This window comes from Pituophis catenifer, unplaced genomic scaffold, assembly GCF_029215685.1.
Source record: "Pituophis catenifer annectens isolate HBS135680 unplaced genomic scaffold, rPitCat1.0.hap2 SCAF_6, whole genome shotgun sequence".
Taxonomy (NCBI): Eukaryota; Metazoa; Chordata; class Lepidosauria; order Squamata; family Colubridae; genus Pituophis; species Pituophis catenifer.
The window spans coordinates 29,384,025-29,401,899 of record NW_027256886.1 but is presented as its reverse complement, the minus strand read 5'-3'; the positions used below and the strand labels follow the sequence as shown (position 1 = coordinate 29,401,899).

General features: G+C 38.2%; 1 protein-coding gene across 8 annotated transcripts in view; it reads left to right on the top strand.

Annotated features, from left to right (window-relative positions):
• Window positions 1-17,875, top strand: part of AGFG1 (ArfGAP with FG repeats 1) — a 37,499-nt gene that overhangs the window by 16,624 nt on the left and 3,000 nt on the right. For 3 of the 8 annotated variants that reach the window (XM_070945774.1, XM_070945771.1, XM_070945770.1), the window contains 7 exons: window positions 6,206-6,409; window positions 8,751-8,922; window positions 10,297-10,376; window positions 13,914-14,006; window positions 14,536-14,583; window positions 15,928-16,083; window positions 17,698-17,789. In XM_070945774.1, the coding sequence (XP_070801875.1) occupies window positions 6,206-6,409; window positions 8,751-8,922; window positions 10,297-10,376; window positions 13,914-14,006; window positions 14,536-14,583; window positions 15,928-16,083; window positions 17,698-17,789 (845 nt within the window). The remainder of the gene's footprint in view (window positions 1-6,205; window positions 6,410-8,750; window positions 8,923-10,296; window positions 10,377-13,913; window positions 14,007-14,535; window positions 14,584-15,927; window positions 16,084-17,697; window positions 17,790-17,875) is intronic. The other 5 variants (XM_070945775.1, XM_070945773.1, XM_070945772.1 and 2 more) reach the window with 2 other exon arrangements.

Here is a 17,875-nt window from a genome sequence, read left to right as displayed (position 1 = left end):
TGTGTGACATAGTTTGGCATGTTTTTGTGATATTTCTGATAAAATGAACGGGCCTTGGGATGGAAAGTGGAGCCACCTGAATATTAGATTTGACTATTAGGGTTGACACTATAACACTCATGGTTGTTCAAGAGTTCCTGGGGGATGATGTATGGTTATATACACAAAGTAGTGAATGCATGCTTTAGGGAGGAGATGATTCTCACTGGAAGGTTCCTGGGAAGGTAGTTGTATTTCATATTGGGATATATTATTATTTTATTATTATTATTTATGTAATTTATATGCCGCCCTTCTCCCGTAGGACTCAGGGCGGCTTACAAAAACAAAACAAAGAATTACATAAACAATTAAAATCAGTTTAAAATTAAATTAAAATCAATTAAAAATTATTAAAATTATTTGAAGTCACCCCTACGGATTCAGCCCATTTGGTAAAAAAGCCACGTCTTCAATTCGCGGCGGAAGGAGAGGAGGTCCAGGGCTGTCCTGAGGCCGGTGGGCAGCCCATTCCAGAGGGTTGGCGCTCCCACAAGGAACGCTCTCTCCCTGGGGGCCGCCAGCCGACATTGTCTGACTGACGGCACCCAGAGGAGGCCCGCTCTGTGTGAGCGCACCGGACAGTGGGAGGAAGGCAGGAGATGATCCTGCAGATACCCTGGGCCTAAGCCATGTAGGGCTTTATAGGTGAGCACCAGCACCTTGAAACGAACCCAGAGAGCCACCGGCAGCCAGTGCAGCTCGTGCAGGAGAGGTGTCACACAGGAGTACCGAGAAGCCCCCGTAACAACCCGTGCGGCCGCATTCTGGACTAACTGATATAGTGCTGAAAACGTATTCAGGACAATATAGTGCTGAAAATGTATTGATATATATGTATATGACTTTTGATGGGATCAGTAAGGAGGCTGCGCATCCATGCTGGCCTTCCTTGATCTTTCAGTGGTTTTTAATACCACTGTACATGTCCTTTTAGTTTATAGTTTAGTTTAGTTTATTTGATTTGTATACCGCCCTACTCCCGAAGAACTCAGGGCGGTGAACAGCCAAGCAATAAAATACATAAATACACAAAATTTAAAACCAGATAAAATCAAATTAAATCATTTTGGCCCAGACAGATTAAAACACCCCAATAATTTAAAAACAGATTAAAATTTACATATTAAAAGAGGGAGGAGATTAAGCCAAGCCCGCGTGATGGAATAAAAAGGTCTTCACAGCGCGGCGGAAGGTGCGCAGATCCAGGATCCTCCGTATCTCTGGGGGCAGCTCATTCCAGACGGTAGGTGCCCCCACAGAGAAGGCTCTCCCCCTAGGGGCCGCCAGCCGACACTGTTTGGCTGACGGCACCCGGAGGAGTCCCTCTCTATGAGAGCGTACTGGCCGGTGGGAGGCTATTGGTGGTAGTAGGCGGTCCCGTAGATAACCAGGTCCTAAGCCATGGAGCGCTTTAAAGGTGGTAACCAAAACCTTGAAGCGCATCCGGAAGACCACCGGGAGCCAGTGCAGCTCGCGCAGGAGAGGTGTCACATGGGAGCGCCATGAGGCTCCCATTACCACCCGCGCGGCCGCACTCTGCGCCAGTTGGAGCCTCCGGGTGCTCCTCAAGGGGAGCCCCATGTAGAGAGCATTACAATAGTCCAGGCGGGAGGTGACGAGGGCATGAGTGACCGTGCGTAACGAGTCTCGATCCAGAAAGGGACGCAACTGGTGAATCAGGCGAACCTGATAAAAAATCCTCCCAGTCACGGCCGTCAGGTGCTCTTCTAAAGACAGCCGTGAATCCAGGAGGACACCCAAGTTGCGAGCCCTCTCCATGGGGGCCAGTGATTCACCCCCAATAGTCAGTGATGGCGTCAACTGACTATATCAGGACGACGGAAACCACAGCCACTCAGTCTTGGATGGGTTAAACCTGAGCCTGTTCCTCCCCATCCAGATCCGTACGGCCTCCAGGCACCGGGACATCACTTCAAGGGCATCGTTGGGGTGATCCGGGGTGGAGATGTACAGCTGGGTGTCGTCAGCGTACTGATGGTACTCCACCCCGAAACCACGGATGATCTCGCCCAGCGGCTTCACATAAATGTTGAACAGGAGAGGCGAGAGGACCGACCCCTGCGGCACCCCACATATGAGGGGCCTCAGGGTTGACCTCTGTCCCCCTGTCAACACAGACTGCGACCGGTCAGAGAGAAAGGAGGAGAACCACCGCAACACAGTGCCTCCCACCCCTAACTCTTCTAACCGGTGCAGCATGATACCAGGGTCGATATCAAAAGCCGCTGAGAGATCTAACAGGACCAGGACAGAGGAACACCCCCTGTCCCGAGCCCTCCAGAGATCATCAACCAACACGACCAATGCCGTTTCCGTGCTGTACCCGGGCCTGAAGCCCGACTGGAACGGATCCAGATATGTCGTTTCATCCAGGTGCTGGGGGAGCTGTTGCGCGACCACACTCTCAACAACCTTCGCCACAAAACGAAGGTTGGAGACCGGATGATAATTTACCAACATTGCCGGGTCCAGGGAAGGCTTCTTGAGGAGAGGCCTCACCACTGCCTCTTTCAAGGCAGCAGGAAAGACACCCTCACCCAACGAAGCATTTATAATCCCCTGGAACCAGCCTCGTGTCACCTCCCGAGAAGCCAGCAATAACCAGGAGGGACACGGGTCCAATAAACAAGTGGTCGCGTTCAGTCTACCCAGAATCCTGTCCACGTCCTCAGGGGTTACAGGATCAAACTCATCCCAGATAACATTCTCAAGACCTGCCCCAGTCCCTCCCCCTGAGACTACCCAGTCAGAGTCCAGATCTTCCTGAATCTGAGTGATTTTGTCATACAAATATTGAACAAAATCCTCGGCTCTACCCTCCAAGGGGTCCTCCCGCGCTTCCTGGTGGAGCAGGGAGCGGGTCACCCTAAACAGGGCGGCCAGGCGATTATCTGATGACACAATAAGAGCAGCAAAATAACTACATTTCACTGCTTTTATCGCCACTACTCGCCCCAAAGCCATTCTTCCTCCTTCATCTTCTCTGCCAATGCGTCTGGGCTTATCCAGGGGCGAGGGAGGTCTTAAAAAACCCTCGCCCCGAGCTCCACTGACTGAGCCTGCCGCCGCAATGATAAGCCACCATATCTCCGCTCTCTGCGCTGCTCTGCTCTCTTTTCTCACCCTTCTCCACTCCAGCAGCGCTTCCATTCTCAGTTTTCTCTCGGTTCTCGCCCGATAAGCCACCATGCCTCAGCTTTCGGCTCCGCTCTCTGCTCCCCTCCAGCAGGGCCTCCGCTCTCGGCTCTCAGCTCTCGGCTCTCTCGGCAGCGTCGGAGCGGCACAATTTCCACTCTCCCTTGCCGCTTCCGACTCTGGGAACGTCCAGGGGCGAGGAAGGTCTCAAAACCCTCGCCCCGGACCCATCTGACTAAACCAGGGGTTGCTGATGGTCGAGCTCCCCTGTAGTACCCCCTAAGGCCCCGAAAAGTCCTCCATCTCACCACAGCGCTTCACCACGCGACCGCCATCTTGCGCATGCTCATTTTGGACTGACTTCAGAAAGTTAAGATTAGGGGGAAGTTAGTTGTCCTTTCTCTGGGACCAGTTCAAGTTGATACTAGCGGAAGAAGAGATCCAGCCCCACTGCCCTGCTTTGCAGGATCTTCGGGGCTTTACATTCTCACCTATTTATATGAAACTGCTTGGTAGGGTCATCCATAGGCACAGGGTTAATATCAATTAGATAATGATACACAGCTATCCATCTTTGACCAGGACTGGACAAATGATGCTATCAGTTTTGGAGGCTAAGGGGGATACATGTTTTTCAGATCACACTAAGTGGCTGTGGTTTTTAGGATCCCTGAAGCTGGAGGCTTTCTGTCTTTAGTTCTGAATGGAGTTCCACTTTCCCACACAGAACTAGCATGTACTTTGACGGTCTTCTTGTACTCATATTTCTTGTTTGAAGAACAGGTGACTACCGTGACCAAAGAGATATTTGCACAGCTCCATCCGATTCACTATAGTATGTTCAAAATACAGCAGCATAGATGTTGGTGGGTGCATCATTGTATGTACATGTAATACCGCTACTCATGAACTGCACTGGCTTTGGGGTGTAATTTGTGATACTGATTATTGCTTATAAAGCTTTTCATAGCACAGGTCCAAGTTGGGATTGGACCTGTCTGGGTCTGCCAATCCCATGAGATCCAAGAGAGTGGGCATACTTTAGGTTTCCTCTGTGAACTATGTCATTAAATGTGACCCGTCTCTGTCACAGCACCTACCCTTTGGAATAATATGACCCTTGAGTTTCAGATGAGCCTGACTCTTGTTAGTGTTCTATAAAGTTTTAAAACACTGGGTTTTTTTTCCTCCAGGCATTAGGCCAGGATGTTGAATGAAACAGTTTAGTACAGGGGTGTCAAACTCAAGGCCCAGGGGCTAGATCCGGCCCGCGGGGCCACCCTGGAAACAGTGAAGGACTTGCCCATGGTGCTTCTGCCAGCAAAAACAGAGCTTGGGAGGGCTGCACACAGCCTTCCCGAGCTCCGTTTTCACTGGCAGAGGGTTGCAGGAGGCTGTTTCAGCCGAAAACCGAGTTCGGGAGCCCATTTTCGCTGGCAGAGCACTCAGGACACCACAGGCGCCCCCGACCCGAGTGATGTTGAGCTGGCCATGCCCACCCCAGCCCCCAAGGTGAAACCCTGATGCAGCCCTTAATGAAATCAAGTTTGATACCCCTGGTCTGGTAAATGTTTTTGGATGTTGAAATGTTTTGACCTCTGTAAGTGTTATTTTATGTTGGGTTTTGCCATTGTTATTTTTATTGTTTACTTTCTTTGGTATTTCAATCCCAGGTTAGACACCAAGAATCACAATTTCCTAATTAGGTGACCTTATAAATTGTGTAAATAAATAAAAAAATGATATTTTTTGATGAGAGTCAATGTGATATAATGTTAAAGTGCTGAACAGGATGGAAACACCAGGTTCTAGTTCTTTCTTACGCATAGAAATTGGCTGGTAACCTTTGGGACCAGTTACTCTCTCTCAGCCTTTTAGTGGATAAATGAAAACATATATATAGCAACCTGCACTGGATCAGAGTAGTATAATTTGACCCTGACCGTTAATGAAAAGGCCTCCATCCAGCAGTAAATTGATTTGGATTGTGTTATTATTGCTATTTATTCTAGCATATTAATACAGATTATTTGTTTTGATGTAGAATCCAGTCTGACCTTTCAAATATTTTTATAATTTCCTTACCCAATCTATAGCCAGCAAAATAATCACTAAATTACAATTTCCAGTGGCTCAAGCCATTGAGACTAATAGTAAATATGCTAAGAGTTATAGTTTAGTAGCATCTAAATGTCACAGTTTTTCATTTCTTATTTTTCTGGAAGAAGGTTGCACATACTAATCTCTTCAAAGGGAAAGAGAGCAGTGTAATCAAGCACCAACCACTAGCATTCACTTTTGCAGTTTGAAGTTTAAAACATTGAATATTTGATTACCAGAAGTGGTAATGAGGATTTTGTTCTCTAATAATATAATTTACTCCTCTTTAGCTCTCTCTTCTGCTTTTAATTCTTCATAGTAATACAGAATTTAAAAATTACAAAAAAGTTAGACCATGCTAAATTGATATGAAGTGATACTTCTTAGTTTGATAGTTTTTTAAAAAAAATTAAAGGCATTGTGCTGTTTATTGGAACTTATCAAATATTGAATTTCAATCTAATTAAGTTGCAGAGAAAGACAAGACCCTAAAAACAAAACCATATTTGTGTGAATCATTGAGGCTAGTTTTATTTTATTTATTTATTTAATTTAATTTAATTTATATGCCGCCCTATCTCCATAGGACTCAGGGTGGCTCACAACAATAAAATATCCAATAAAACATGTTAAAATACATGTTAAACCCCCCCCCCCCCCGGCCAGTCCAGGTTGAACAACCATGTCTTTAAGTTTTGCTACAACATGTATTTTCTTCACTCTGCTCTGAGATTGATAAGGCTAGGGCATCCGGATTTGGAATTTAAAATACCTGTTTTAACCAATCAGGATTTTTGAATAGAGAAACTTTATTAAAGGTATGAGCTATAAGTTCATTAGCACACATGGTCACCAGATACATTTGAAGAGACTTTCAATGAAAACTTTTGAACTTATTTTGTTGCAGGTGGGAGCGCTCGATCAGTGAATGCTAACTTTGCACACTTTGATAACTTCCCCAAATCTTCCAGTGCTGATTTTGGAGCCTTCGGTGGTTCTCAGAGCAACACAACTGCAGCCAGTAAAGCTGTAGTGAATAAACCATGTCTCCAGTCAGCAGATAAATATGCAGCTCTTGCTAATTTAGATAATATCTTCAGCACAGGGCAAGGTACTAATTCTTATTCTTTGACCTGTTCTCTTACACTATTTATCATGGCTATAGTTTGTTCTATGATGTACTATTAAAATCCATGAGATTTTTAGTAATTTCTATTACGAACGATCAATACAAGTGTTACTATAAAACTTGCACCATATTACTTGCAAGTTTGAGGCACTGGAATTTAGTTATTCTGGTGAAAATAAGGGTAATACAATAAAAATATTGATATGTACTACCTTTTTTTCATATATAATGCATCAGAGGCTATTTATGTTCTACCAATTATTGAACAAGTTATGTATCTGAAGCACTGGATCTTTTAAAATATAGTTGCTATGAATTTCAGCACATGGTAATTGTAGTAATCATAGGGTTTTGTGCCCAAATTCACACACATCTTTATTTCTGTTTGTTTATAAATTATTTTAACATTTATTCATGATGAAATTGCTTTAAAAAAAAAATCCACCCTGTTATACAAGTAGTCCTCACTACCGTGTTTAGTGACCAACTTTACAGTGGTGCTGAAAAAGTAACTTCTTGTAGTGCCCCAGCAGTCATATGTTTGAGATTTAAGCACTTCACAACCAGAGGGCATTTATGATCATTACAGCATCCTGTGGTTGCATGATTTCACATCTAAAAAGTTCTTAGCCAACATTTGACCAGTCAGTCAATGGAGAAGCCAGTAGTGAAATTGTGAAAGGTAAAAAGTGAGTTATGATCAGTTTTCACACTTATGACCATTGCATCATCCCCAGAGTCATGTGGTCAAATTAGGTGTTTGGCAACCGGCATATATATACAATGGTTGCAGCGTCCCGGGGTCTTCGTATTTTCTTTTGCAACCTTCTTAGGAAGCTTCTGACATGCAAAGTCAATGGGGGAAGCCAGATTTGCTTAAAAGACCGCATGATTCACTTTCAGTGAGTCACTTAACAACCATGACCAAAAGGTTGTAAAATGGGGCATGAGTCACTTAACAACTGTCTTGCTTAACAATGAAAATGTTGGGCTCTATTGCGGTCATACATCGAGGACTACCTGTATATGGAGGTGAGTGTATATGTGTATATAGATAGACAGATCAATATAATACGTTTCTCAAGCTCACAGCTCTTATTTGCAGTCTCCAAATGCAGTCTTGCAAAATTGTTTGTTTAATTAGCTTTGTTAAGTTGCCCTGTGTAGCTATAAATCTATAAGCAAGTTTACCTATTACCTAACCATATTAGCTATGATTTTTATAACTAAATAGTTCTTATCTGAAACTTATACTAGTTCTTTCCTCTGGAATTTTATCTTAATTTAATTCAAGCAAGTGTATTCGTCAAATCAAGCATTTTGAAAGTATTGTGGATAATCAAGAAAAACCATCAAAACTTGCTTAGTTTTGTAATTACTGGAAGAAAACCCTATAAATATATGGCACATAAAATTCATTTTATGTGCCATATACTTATAAAGAACCCATCTGTCATAATTTATAGGATAATAAAGTTTCCTAATCAAAAACTTGCAGCTTTAATGCACTACACAGTTATGTGGTTTATAGTGCTGTACCTACTACCTTTTCTGAAATGTAATTTTGTTGATAGTATGTTACTGAAAAAATTATAATCATGGTTTCATAGAGAACATATGTATAATCTATAAAATATATTTAATGTAATAACCTTAAATGTTATTTGTTGCTGAAATATTTCTTCTAGAATAATACCAGAGGGAATGAAATATATTTGTTTGAAGTTTCCTGTTTCCAATGTGCAGTGATATTCTTTTTATTTTTTGGTACCATCAAGACAAAATTGGCACATGAATGGTTATCCACATGGTTTTCGCCTTGTGACAAACTATTCATCTGTAGCAGCTATTTGCTTGGCTCAGGCCATTTCTTCACACAGTTACATGGAATTTTTTTTAACCTGTTCCTGGATTATACAAATTATAGCTATGTTTTATTCATTCAGTTTAACTGCATCACTGGGAATCAAAGCTAGTTATCTATGTGAAAGCCATAAAATGTGTGCAGAGCATACAGGATTGTCTCTTCTGTATTTAATCATAAGTATATGCTGTCTGTAGTTGTGTGGCATTAATTTAGAACTTTCCTGAGTGGGAACTCTTGTACAGTTTTTTTTTTCCTTCTCAAAAAAGATGAATAAGAGGCTGAGTATATAAAATAGTTGAAAAATAAATTTATTTCCTTCCCAAAACATTTTTTATTGGAAATATGATTTTGTGGTTTTTTTTAAAAAAATGCTTATTTTCTAATACTTCTAGAGAATTGGCTAACTTGCATTGTAAAATATTGTGTGAATGTTTAATGTTGTACTTTTTTCCTCAGGTGGTAATGAGCAAGGAAATGGCTTTGCTGCCAGTACAGTACCTGCTGTGTCGGCTCCAAGTCAAACAAGTACATCTTCAGACAAGTATGCAGCTCTAGCAGAATTGGACAGTGTGTTCAGCTCCACGGCAACCACTAGTAATGCATATACTTCCACTAGTAATGTTAGCAGGTACTATTTCTTGATAAAAGTTTAATGTAAATCATTCGTGTTTAAACAAAACAAACATGAAATGGCATTTTAATGTGCAAGGTTTTTTGAAATACTGTTACTTGAAAAAAACAGATATTTTTGAATTCTGATTTCCATGAGACCCAACAAGAACAAACCATTATTAGAAGAGAACCATAGCTCATCTCTACCTCAAGAATTATATTGGCCCCATATCTTATCCTGAAATGAGAAATATACTGTTGCCTGCAAAAATACAGGTAGTCCTCAACTTACAATTGAGCCTAGAATTATGGTTGTAAGTCATGGTGATCATTAAGCACGGTACCCATACAATCATTTTCTTTACCAACACAATCCATGCCCTCCACATTGCGGTCATTAAGTGTAGCACAGGTTGGGTGAGGCCTTGGGAGAAGGCACTGTAGCACCTCCTCAACCTCCATATGGCCTGCCCTGGACTTCCCAGGTCCTCCTGAGGCACTTGTGCTTAGCTTTCTCTCCTATGATCTAAAAATTGCGGCTACTCTCAAAATAGTGCCTACTTCTGATATGGCATCACATGCCTCTGTATACTGTAGGAAGGGTATGGCGAATTGGCCCATTCTTCCCAAATGTGATCTTCAGAAAAGGTAAGCGTGACAGCAAGTAAGAAGAGGCGGCCCAAAGGTGTATTGGGACACAACTGGCTGGGAAATAGCCCCAAGCGATGGAATGCCTGGTGGGATGGGGAAGAAGATAGGTGGGTGGGCCCGCTGTTGTGACTGCAATTGATTGTAAAGGTAGGCAGATTGCCAAGCACCGTAATTTTGTTCACGTTTTCACAGGGGTACTGCAGAAACCATAACTTTAGGTAAAGGTCAAAAGTCCCTTTATTGAGTGCCATTGTAATTTCGAATGGTTGCTGATCAGACAGCTGTAAGTCGAGGACTACCTGTAGTAGCTCAAAAGTTTACCAAAAAATAGTCTCAAGTTACTTTGCTTGAACAAACTTAGAAACTATATTTTCAAGATTAATCATTAACATTTCTAACATTTCTTAATTTAAGTTTTTATGAATGCTAATATTTATAATCCTCTTTTAATCTTTAATTTTAGGAAAATACATGCCATCTTTAGTGACATTCCTGTCAAATAAAATATAACTTTTGTTCTGAATTTAATTTCTTATCAGTTTCTTTTATTTGCTATGCATGTTACTGGTTACCTAGGCATCACAGTTTTTAATTTTATTTAACATCATTTTGAAAATGATTGCAAATCAGACCAGATTGTCTCTAAAGTTCAGTTAAGCTGGATTTTATGTTTCCATGTACAGTGATTAGCTGTAAATGTACAAATGTTGTACAACTGATGAATATGAATTATTTCTAGTAATGCTTTTGGAACAGTTCCAGTTGGTGCTAATACACAGACGCAGTCTGCATCATCCAGTGTTCCTGCTCAGTTTGGAGGTATTATAATATATTACTAAATAATCTTTCTAAACAATATTTGGTAGATTCACTTTGCATGATTATATTTTAGCTTCTTTCCACCAACAGGTATAATAAATGCAATTAAACTAAGACTACCTCTGAGACAGTTTGTATCTGTTCATGATCTAAGGCAGGGTGCTTTATATAAGAAGCAAAATGGAGAGACTTTTGTTGGAAAAATGACAATTTATTGTTTCCAACACTCTTGGAGACAAGATCATAGATGGCTTTGCTCACTGCACAGCAGAAGGGCCTTCTTTTTTCTTCCAGATTGAAATTGGTCCATTTGTCTTCTGGACTATCACTCCTTGAGAGTAAATTGTGAAGATAGGTTTTTTTGATTGCCTTGTGAGTTGAGTAATAGGAGGTAAGATCTCCATCAAGTTCACACTGCAGTGAAGCTAAATTTATGGAGACTACAACCAATTTCTAAATCACTTTTATTGATTTATTTATTGTTTATTCATCTTTGCAATTACGGAGAAACTTAATTTTTGGAACAGATTTAATATTTCATTTTCGTGACTCTATTTCTGGAACTACATTTAGATAGAAACATTGGAAATTTATACTTTCTGGACTTGCAAAAAGTTGGAAATTAAACAGACTTAAAATATTCAAATAGAAAGAATTTTATTTTTGAAAGACTGAAGAGAGAACAATAGAAAAGTAGGACTTAGGTGTGTTCATAGCAGATGACTGCAAAATTAATAAAAAGTGTGGCCAGTTGTGAAGGCAAACAAATTCTGGGATGCATCACTAGAGGAACAGGAAAAAAGAGACCGAAATCCTGCTATATAGGACTTTAGTCAGACCCCATTTAGAACCCTGTATCCAGTTCTAAGCACCCCTCTTAAAAAAAGATGTGGATAAGATTGAACAAATCCAGAGACTGGCAACAAAAATGATGCAAAGTCTGAAGGATAAAACACATCCTCACAGATTAGAGGAGCTGAATATGTACACTCTGAAGGACAGAAGGGAAAGGGAACATGAATTGAAACCTTTAAATAATGAAGGATGTGAATTACCTGTAGGTACTAGAAGGCAGTATTTTCTTTATTAAGCAGAAACCAAGAATAAGGAGACATAACCTCAAAGGGACAAGAGGGAAATTCAGAAGTAATGTTAGAAAATATTACTTTGCAGAAGCAGTGGGAAGTTAGAACCAATTTGCAGCAAAGGTAGTGGGTCAGTTATCAGTGAGTTTAAACATGCTTGGGATAAACATATGTCTATCATTTGACAAAAGAGACCCACAGAGAGGGTCTCCTCAGGGTGCCATCAGCCAAGTTATGTTGGCTGGCGACACCCAGGGGGAGAGCCTTCTCTGTGGGAGCCCCAGCCCTGTGGAATGAACTGCCCCCGGAAATGCGTAAGATCTCCGACCTCCGGGTATTTCGTTGTGCACTCAAGACCCTGCTGTTCCGCCAGGCTGGGCTATCAACATAATAATTTTAAATTGGGGGTTTTAAATTTCTGGGGTTTTAAATTGAGCCAAATTATTTAATAATTTTAAATTTTAAATTGATGTTTGTCTTGTGTTTTTAAATAGGCCTGAGTCCTTCGAGAGAAGGGCGGTATAGAAATAAAATAATAATAATAATAATAATAATAATAATAATAATAATAATTATTATTATTATTATTATGAATAAAATAATAATAAATAAAATAATAAATAATAAAAAGTAATAAATTAAAAAGAAAAAAAAGAAAAACCACTGCACTGTGGTGGTACAGTGGTAAGAATGCAGTATTGCAAGCTAACTCTGCCCATAGCCTGGGGTTCTATCCTGACTGGCTCAAGGTTGACTCAGCCTTCCATCCTTCTGAAGTTAGTAAAATGAGGATCCAGATTGCTGGAGGGCAATATGCTGGGATTCTAAACCACCCAGAGAGTACTGTAAAACACTACAGAGGAGTTTATAAGTCTAAGTGCTGTTGCTAAAAACTCAAAAGGACAGACTTGATGGTCCACATGGTCTTTTTGTGCCATCTTGTTTTCTGTGTTTCTATGAAAATTGAAAACTTCCTCTTTAGCAAATCTGCATTGTGGGATTACAGTCTGAAGCTTCTGAATGGCATTGGGTTTTATTTTATTATTTTCTCTACCTTTCCACTGATTGGTTGGATTTATAAACAAAGGATTTTCTTTTTTGAAAGAGTAAATAAAAAGAACCTCTTGTGTGGGAAAGCTGTCTTGTTTACATGTCAATTGTAAAACAAAACTTGAAGGTTGATTACTCGAGTACAAAATGGCTACTTTAAAGAAAATACTTGATTTATTGATTTGTGAAGTGTCTGAACCTTTTAACTCTTTACTGGAACCAGAAGTTACTACTAATGATGAATATATCACACTGAGACAACAAAGATGGATTCACTGCTCTTACAAATGCCACTGGAAGATCATTCAAAACTTGAAAAAGAATTTGGGATTACGCTTTCAATTTGAAATATAAGCGATTTATTGTAGTTACTTCATGGAAACTAGAAATGAGCTTGAAAGATAATAAGAATTTCAGGGAGAAGAAGAAAAGATACCAGAAGAAATCAAGAGTCAGAATTTTATTTATGGAATTTAAGCATATTTGAGAGAGAGAAGGAAAATATATATTAAATTAGTTACAGATGACTATGGTTAAATGTTGTTATATCTGGTGATATTGAATGGTCTGAATTGGATAGTGTTTCTTTTGGAAATGTCTATTGGGGTAATGGATTTGTTTTTGATATTTAATAAGTGGTTATTTTTTGGTCATGTTTAATTGATAAGTGAGCAATGGAGGAGTGTAAACTAAATGGAAAGGGAGCTATATATTAAGTTACTAGATATTTTTGTTAATTTTTATTGGATATTTACTCATTAATAAGGAAGCTATAGATTTAAAGAAGAGTTTATAGAAATTTGTGTGAGGCATAGAATGAAGAGGTATTTGGTTGTATTTTAAAAGGTGATGTTTTGGACTTTTTGAGAGAAACTAAAAGAAATTTAATTTTGATTTTTAGAAATAATGAGACTTTTAAACTAAGAGTTGGATATATTTTTTTATCTATATCTGTAGAAAGAAAGTCAGAAGCTTTTTCTTTTTTCCTTTTTTTTATTTTTATCTGATTTTTTAATTTTTTCTTGCTTGTTCACTTTTGTTCATATTTTTAAAATTTAATAAAATTAGTTTTTTTTAAAAAATGGGCAATTTGTAATGATTTAATCTTTGTAAACTAAGAGATGAACTTTTATATTCTGCAGCTCCTGAAAATAATTATTTGATTTATTCCACAGCTGATAACTATGAGATCCTAATTCAGATAAAATACAAAACTATAGTTAATTCCAATTTCCTTTTTGTTCAGGTAACAGTCTTGCATTTAAGTTGGTGTATTAAGCAGACTATGATAAAACTACCTCATTGATTAAAATATAACTTAAAACTGATTTGTCATGCTGTTTATATAAGCAAATTTGTAAAAACGATATCCTTTATTCAGTGTCAGTGCTTCATTTTTCAGCAACACCATCCACAAATCCATTTGTGGCTGCACCTGTAGCTGCAGTAGCAGCATCAACAAATCCATTCCAAACCACCAGCCGAGGAGCAGCAGGTTAGGAAAAATATATCTACAGTTATGTTTGATAGCAATTTTTGTTCTGTTTTTAACAGGTACACATAACTTTGTGATATAGTTAAAGTACATATGAAATTAGTTATGAAATCTCATGGGCATTAGGCTTATTCTTTTGGGTTGACCAGTTATGAATAAGCAGTATGCATAGATTAACTAAATCCTTTTAATTGCTTTTTGAAGGTTAAATCTATTTAATAACATGTTTGTAATTCAGGCACTTGTGCTACTCTTGTAGAATACTTTAATATTTAAATTTGTTTTTACAGATTTAACTTTGATATAATTTATTCTTTGATTTTGGGGGGCACTTATTTGTTGTAAAGCTAATATTTCTACACTGAAGGAATTAACTTGTGCTGGTTAAAACCAATTTATTTCAATGTTTTGGGAAATAACTTAAAAAAATCATAAAATAAGTTTTGACAAACTGATTAAATGTTATCAACTGAAGAAATTGTTTATAAATAAATTGACAATATCTGGTCTCTTTGTGACTTCTCATAAGGCCTTTCAGGAGCAATTCACTCTCATATATTTCCTCAGGCTCACTTTGGTAGGTGGCCACATTTTATATAAATTTCAGGTGGCTAATTTTTTATTTGCTTGTGAAAGCTTACTGCAGTTACAAGTTCCTTTGCATGTACAACTTTTTCAACCTTCCTTCCATATTATGAAATGGAGTGGGCATGGATGGTGATTGACTGACTATAAAATATACATTAACACATTACTTGTTGTAAATTTAACACTTCAGTCCTAAGCACATGTATTAAAAAATATGTCCATTAATTTCATTGGGACTTGCTGTCAATTAAGTGTGCTTAGAGTTGTGAGCTAAAGTTGCTACATTTTACCTCCATGGTCACACATGTAGAACGTTTAAAATGAGTTTTGAAGCTTGTACTCCTAATACCTTTAGTGATACTAATGATGTCAAACCATTGTACCTTGTCACAATGTGTTTGGTTTTTCTGTATTAGCAAGTACAGTTAGTTATCTTCCCTGCTAATAATGGCTTGTGTAAGCTTTGTTGGTCTCCTGTCTGTTTCTTGTCTATTTTATATTTGTGCACCTATTTATTCCACAATAAGCGCTTTCATCATGTCTTTCTTGACTAGCCATAACTATTGATTGGTGGGTATATTGATAAACTTACACCAGATCTCTACAATATAATTTTTATATGTAAAAATGCTTCAATAGAGTAATTGTCAATAATTTTTCTCCTGAAGCTTTTAATATATATCATAGAATTCTGCAAAATTTTACATTGTTCATTGCTAGATTGTGTCAGGTGTAATAATTGGATAATATCCTTTACATATTCTATTCAAAATTCAAGAAAGTGATTAATGAACAATTTTCTTTAACTTCACCCTTTCAAGAAAAAGAAAAATAGTGTTAGTTGCAGTTTTAAGAATGAATATTTATTGATGTAGTCTGAGTAAGTGGAATTTGGTTTTTGATCCATGCTGTGAACCAAAGAGAATTTAGTTTGCAGCTGAAGCAGTTTGTTAGAATTTCTACAGAACTTTTTATAAGGAAATTATTTGTCAAATGGCTTTTTCTTTGATGAGCTACATGATTTCATGATGCTCTAGAAATTATTTCTGCTCTTTAATTATTGTCTATTAAAAACATCAAAAATTAGTACTTGTGTTATGTAGCCTTTCCCCAAAAATGAACATACCTTCAACGAGGTACTGGCAAATATTAAATTAAAGGAGCAGTCCAGACAAGTTTTGGCTATATGTCAATAAAAACTAAAAGTTTAATGGTTTTAAGGCTAGCCAGGTGACTGGTTGCTTCACAAAGAATTCTGTCAAAATGCTTTTTAGTGTGACCTAATAATAAAAGTTGAACACAAATAATTAATTGCTATTGTTTCTTTCATCAGCCACAACATTTGGCACAGCCTCCATGAGTATGCCCGCAGGATTTGGAACAACTGCCTCATACAGTCTTCCTACTAGCTTTAGTGGTAACTTCCAGCAGCCTGCATTCCCAACTCAGGCAGCTTTTTCTCAGGCTGCTTTCACTCAGCAACCTAATGGTAAATGCTTGCATATTACATTTTGTTTCAAGAGTACAGTGATTATTTTAAAACAATTCATTTTCCTGGTTTATCTTTGAAACTTGTATTTGCCATGATTTTGTTGGTGGGCCAATTAAATATTGTTTTGCATTATTAAATGTAACTGGTAATGTACAGGCAGTTCATTTACAGTACTGAAAAAAGTGATTCAGGACTGTTTTTCATATTTACAACCATTGCGGCATCCCCATCTTCACATGATTAAAATTCAGATGCTTGGTAACTGACTCATATTTATGACAGTTTCAGTGTCCTGCAATCATATCACCTTTTGCCATCTTCTGACAAGTAAATTCAATAGGGAAGCCAGGTTCATTTAGCAATTGTGTTACTAACAACTGCAGTGATTCACTTAACAACTGTGGCAGGAAAGGTCATAAAATGGGGCAAAACTCACTTCACAACTGTCTCACTTAGCGACAGAACCTTGAGCTTGATGAGATTTGATCTGCCAAACTGCTGGCGGCCGGAGATCAGCAGAAGTAGCCTGCAGTACTGCACTCTAACCACTGTGCCACTGTGGCGCATATTGAAATAATGTTAACTGACTTTTTTCTGTTTATCCATTAATCTTTAAAGATACAAGAATCACATTTGGCAAACTTGATATATCCCAGTGCTACTTTGTATAGGGCTTTATAGGAAATTTTGAATTGTTCCACAAGCCTATTTATGTTCATTCAGTGACTACAAATTGGTGTAACACAATTTCTACTGCAACTTAAGTAGGAGCTACAAGTCCAGGAGTACTGCCAAATCTTGGGACTATATATCATAACTGTCATGAAACTGATGTTAATGAATCACCTAGTTGTTTATGGACAAGATTTGAAAGGATTTAAATTTAGCTTATTTCTCCAAATCTGATATCTAACAAGCACTATTTCAGGATATGTATATCATCTCCAGTTTAGTCTAAAGTGGCAATGTTCCATTGAGAGTCATCTGCATATCAATGATAACCTCATTCCAAAGCCATAAATGACCTCCTATAGAAAAAAAGATAGAGAAAGTGGTCATGCAGGTAGTCCTTGTTTCACAGTCAAAATTGAGCCCAAAATTTATGTTGCTAAGCAAGGCAGTTGTTAAGTGAGATTTGCCCCATTTAGGAACTTTTTTGCCTTGGTTGTTAAGTGTATCACTAGTTTTTAAGTGAATCTGCAGTTATTAAGTGAATATGATGCTGACTTGGAAAGTTACAAATAGTGATCACATGACCGCAGGACAGTGCAACTCATAAATACATGTCAGTTGCCAAGTGACCAAATTTTGATCACATGACCATGGAGATGCTACAACAGTCATAACTGAAAAACAAGTCACTTTTTCAATATTACTAAATGAATGGTTATAAGTCAACTATATGTAATTCTGTTTTTAAGTTACTTTTAATATATTTTAATATATGGGATCCCATTTTGTTTGGAATAAAATATTTAATTTATTGTTTAATTGTTTAATTGATTTATTTGATTGAAAATATTTAGTAATTAAGGGACTGATTTTGGGGAATGGAGTATATGCATAATATGATATTTGACTAGAGGTAATTTTTAATATTTTATTGCAAAGGTACTGGCTTTGCTGCATTTGGACAAGGAAAATCAGTAGTAACCCCATTTGGACAAGTTACAGCTGTTGGAGTCTCCAGTAATCCTTTTATGGTAAGTGAACACTATGGGTCAGATTTATGGGTCTCTTAATTCATATACATATATTGAGAAATAGGTTGTCCTCAAAAGGATATCAA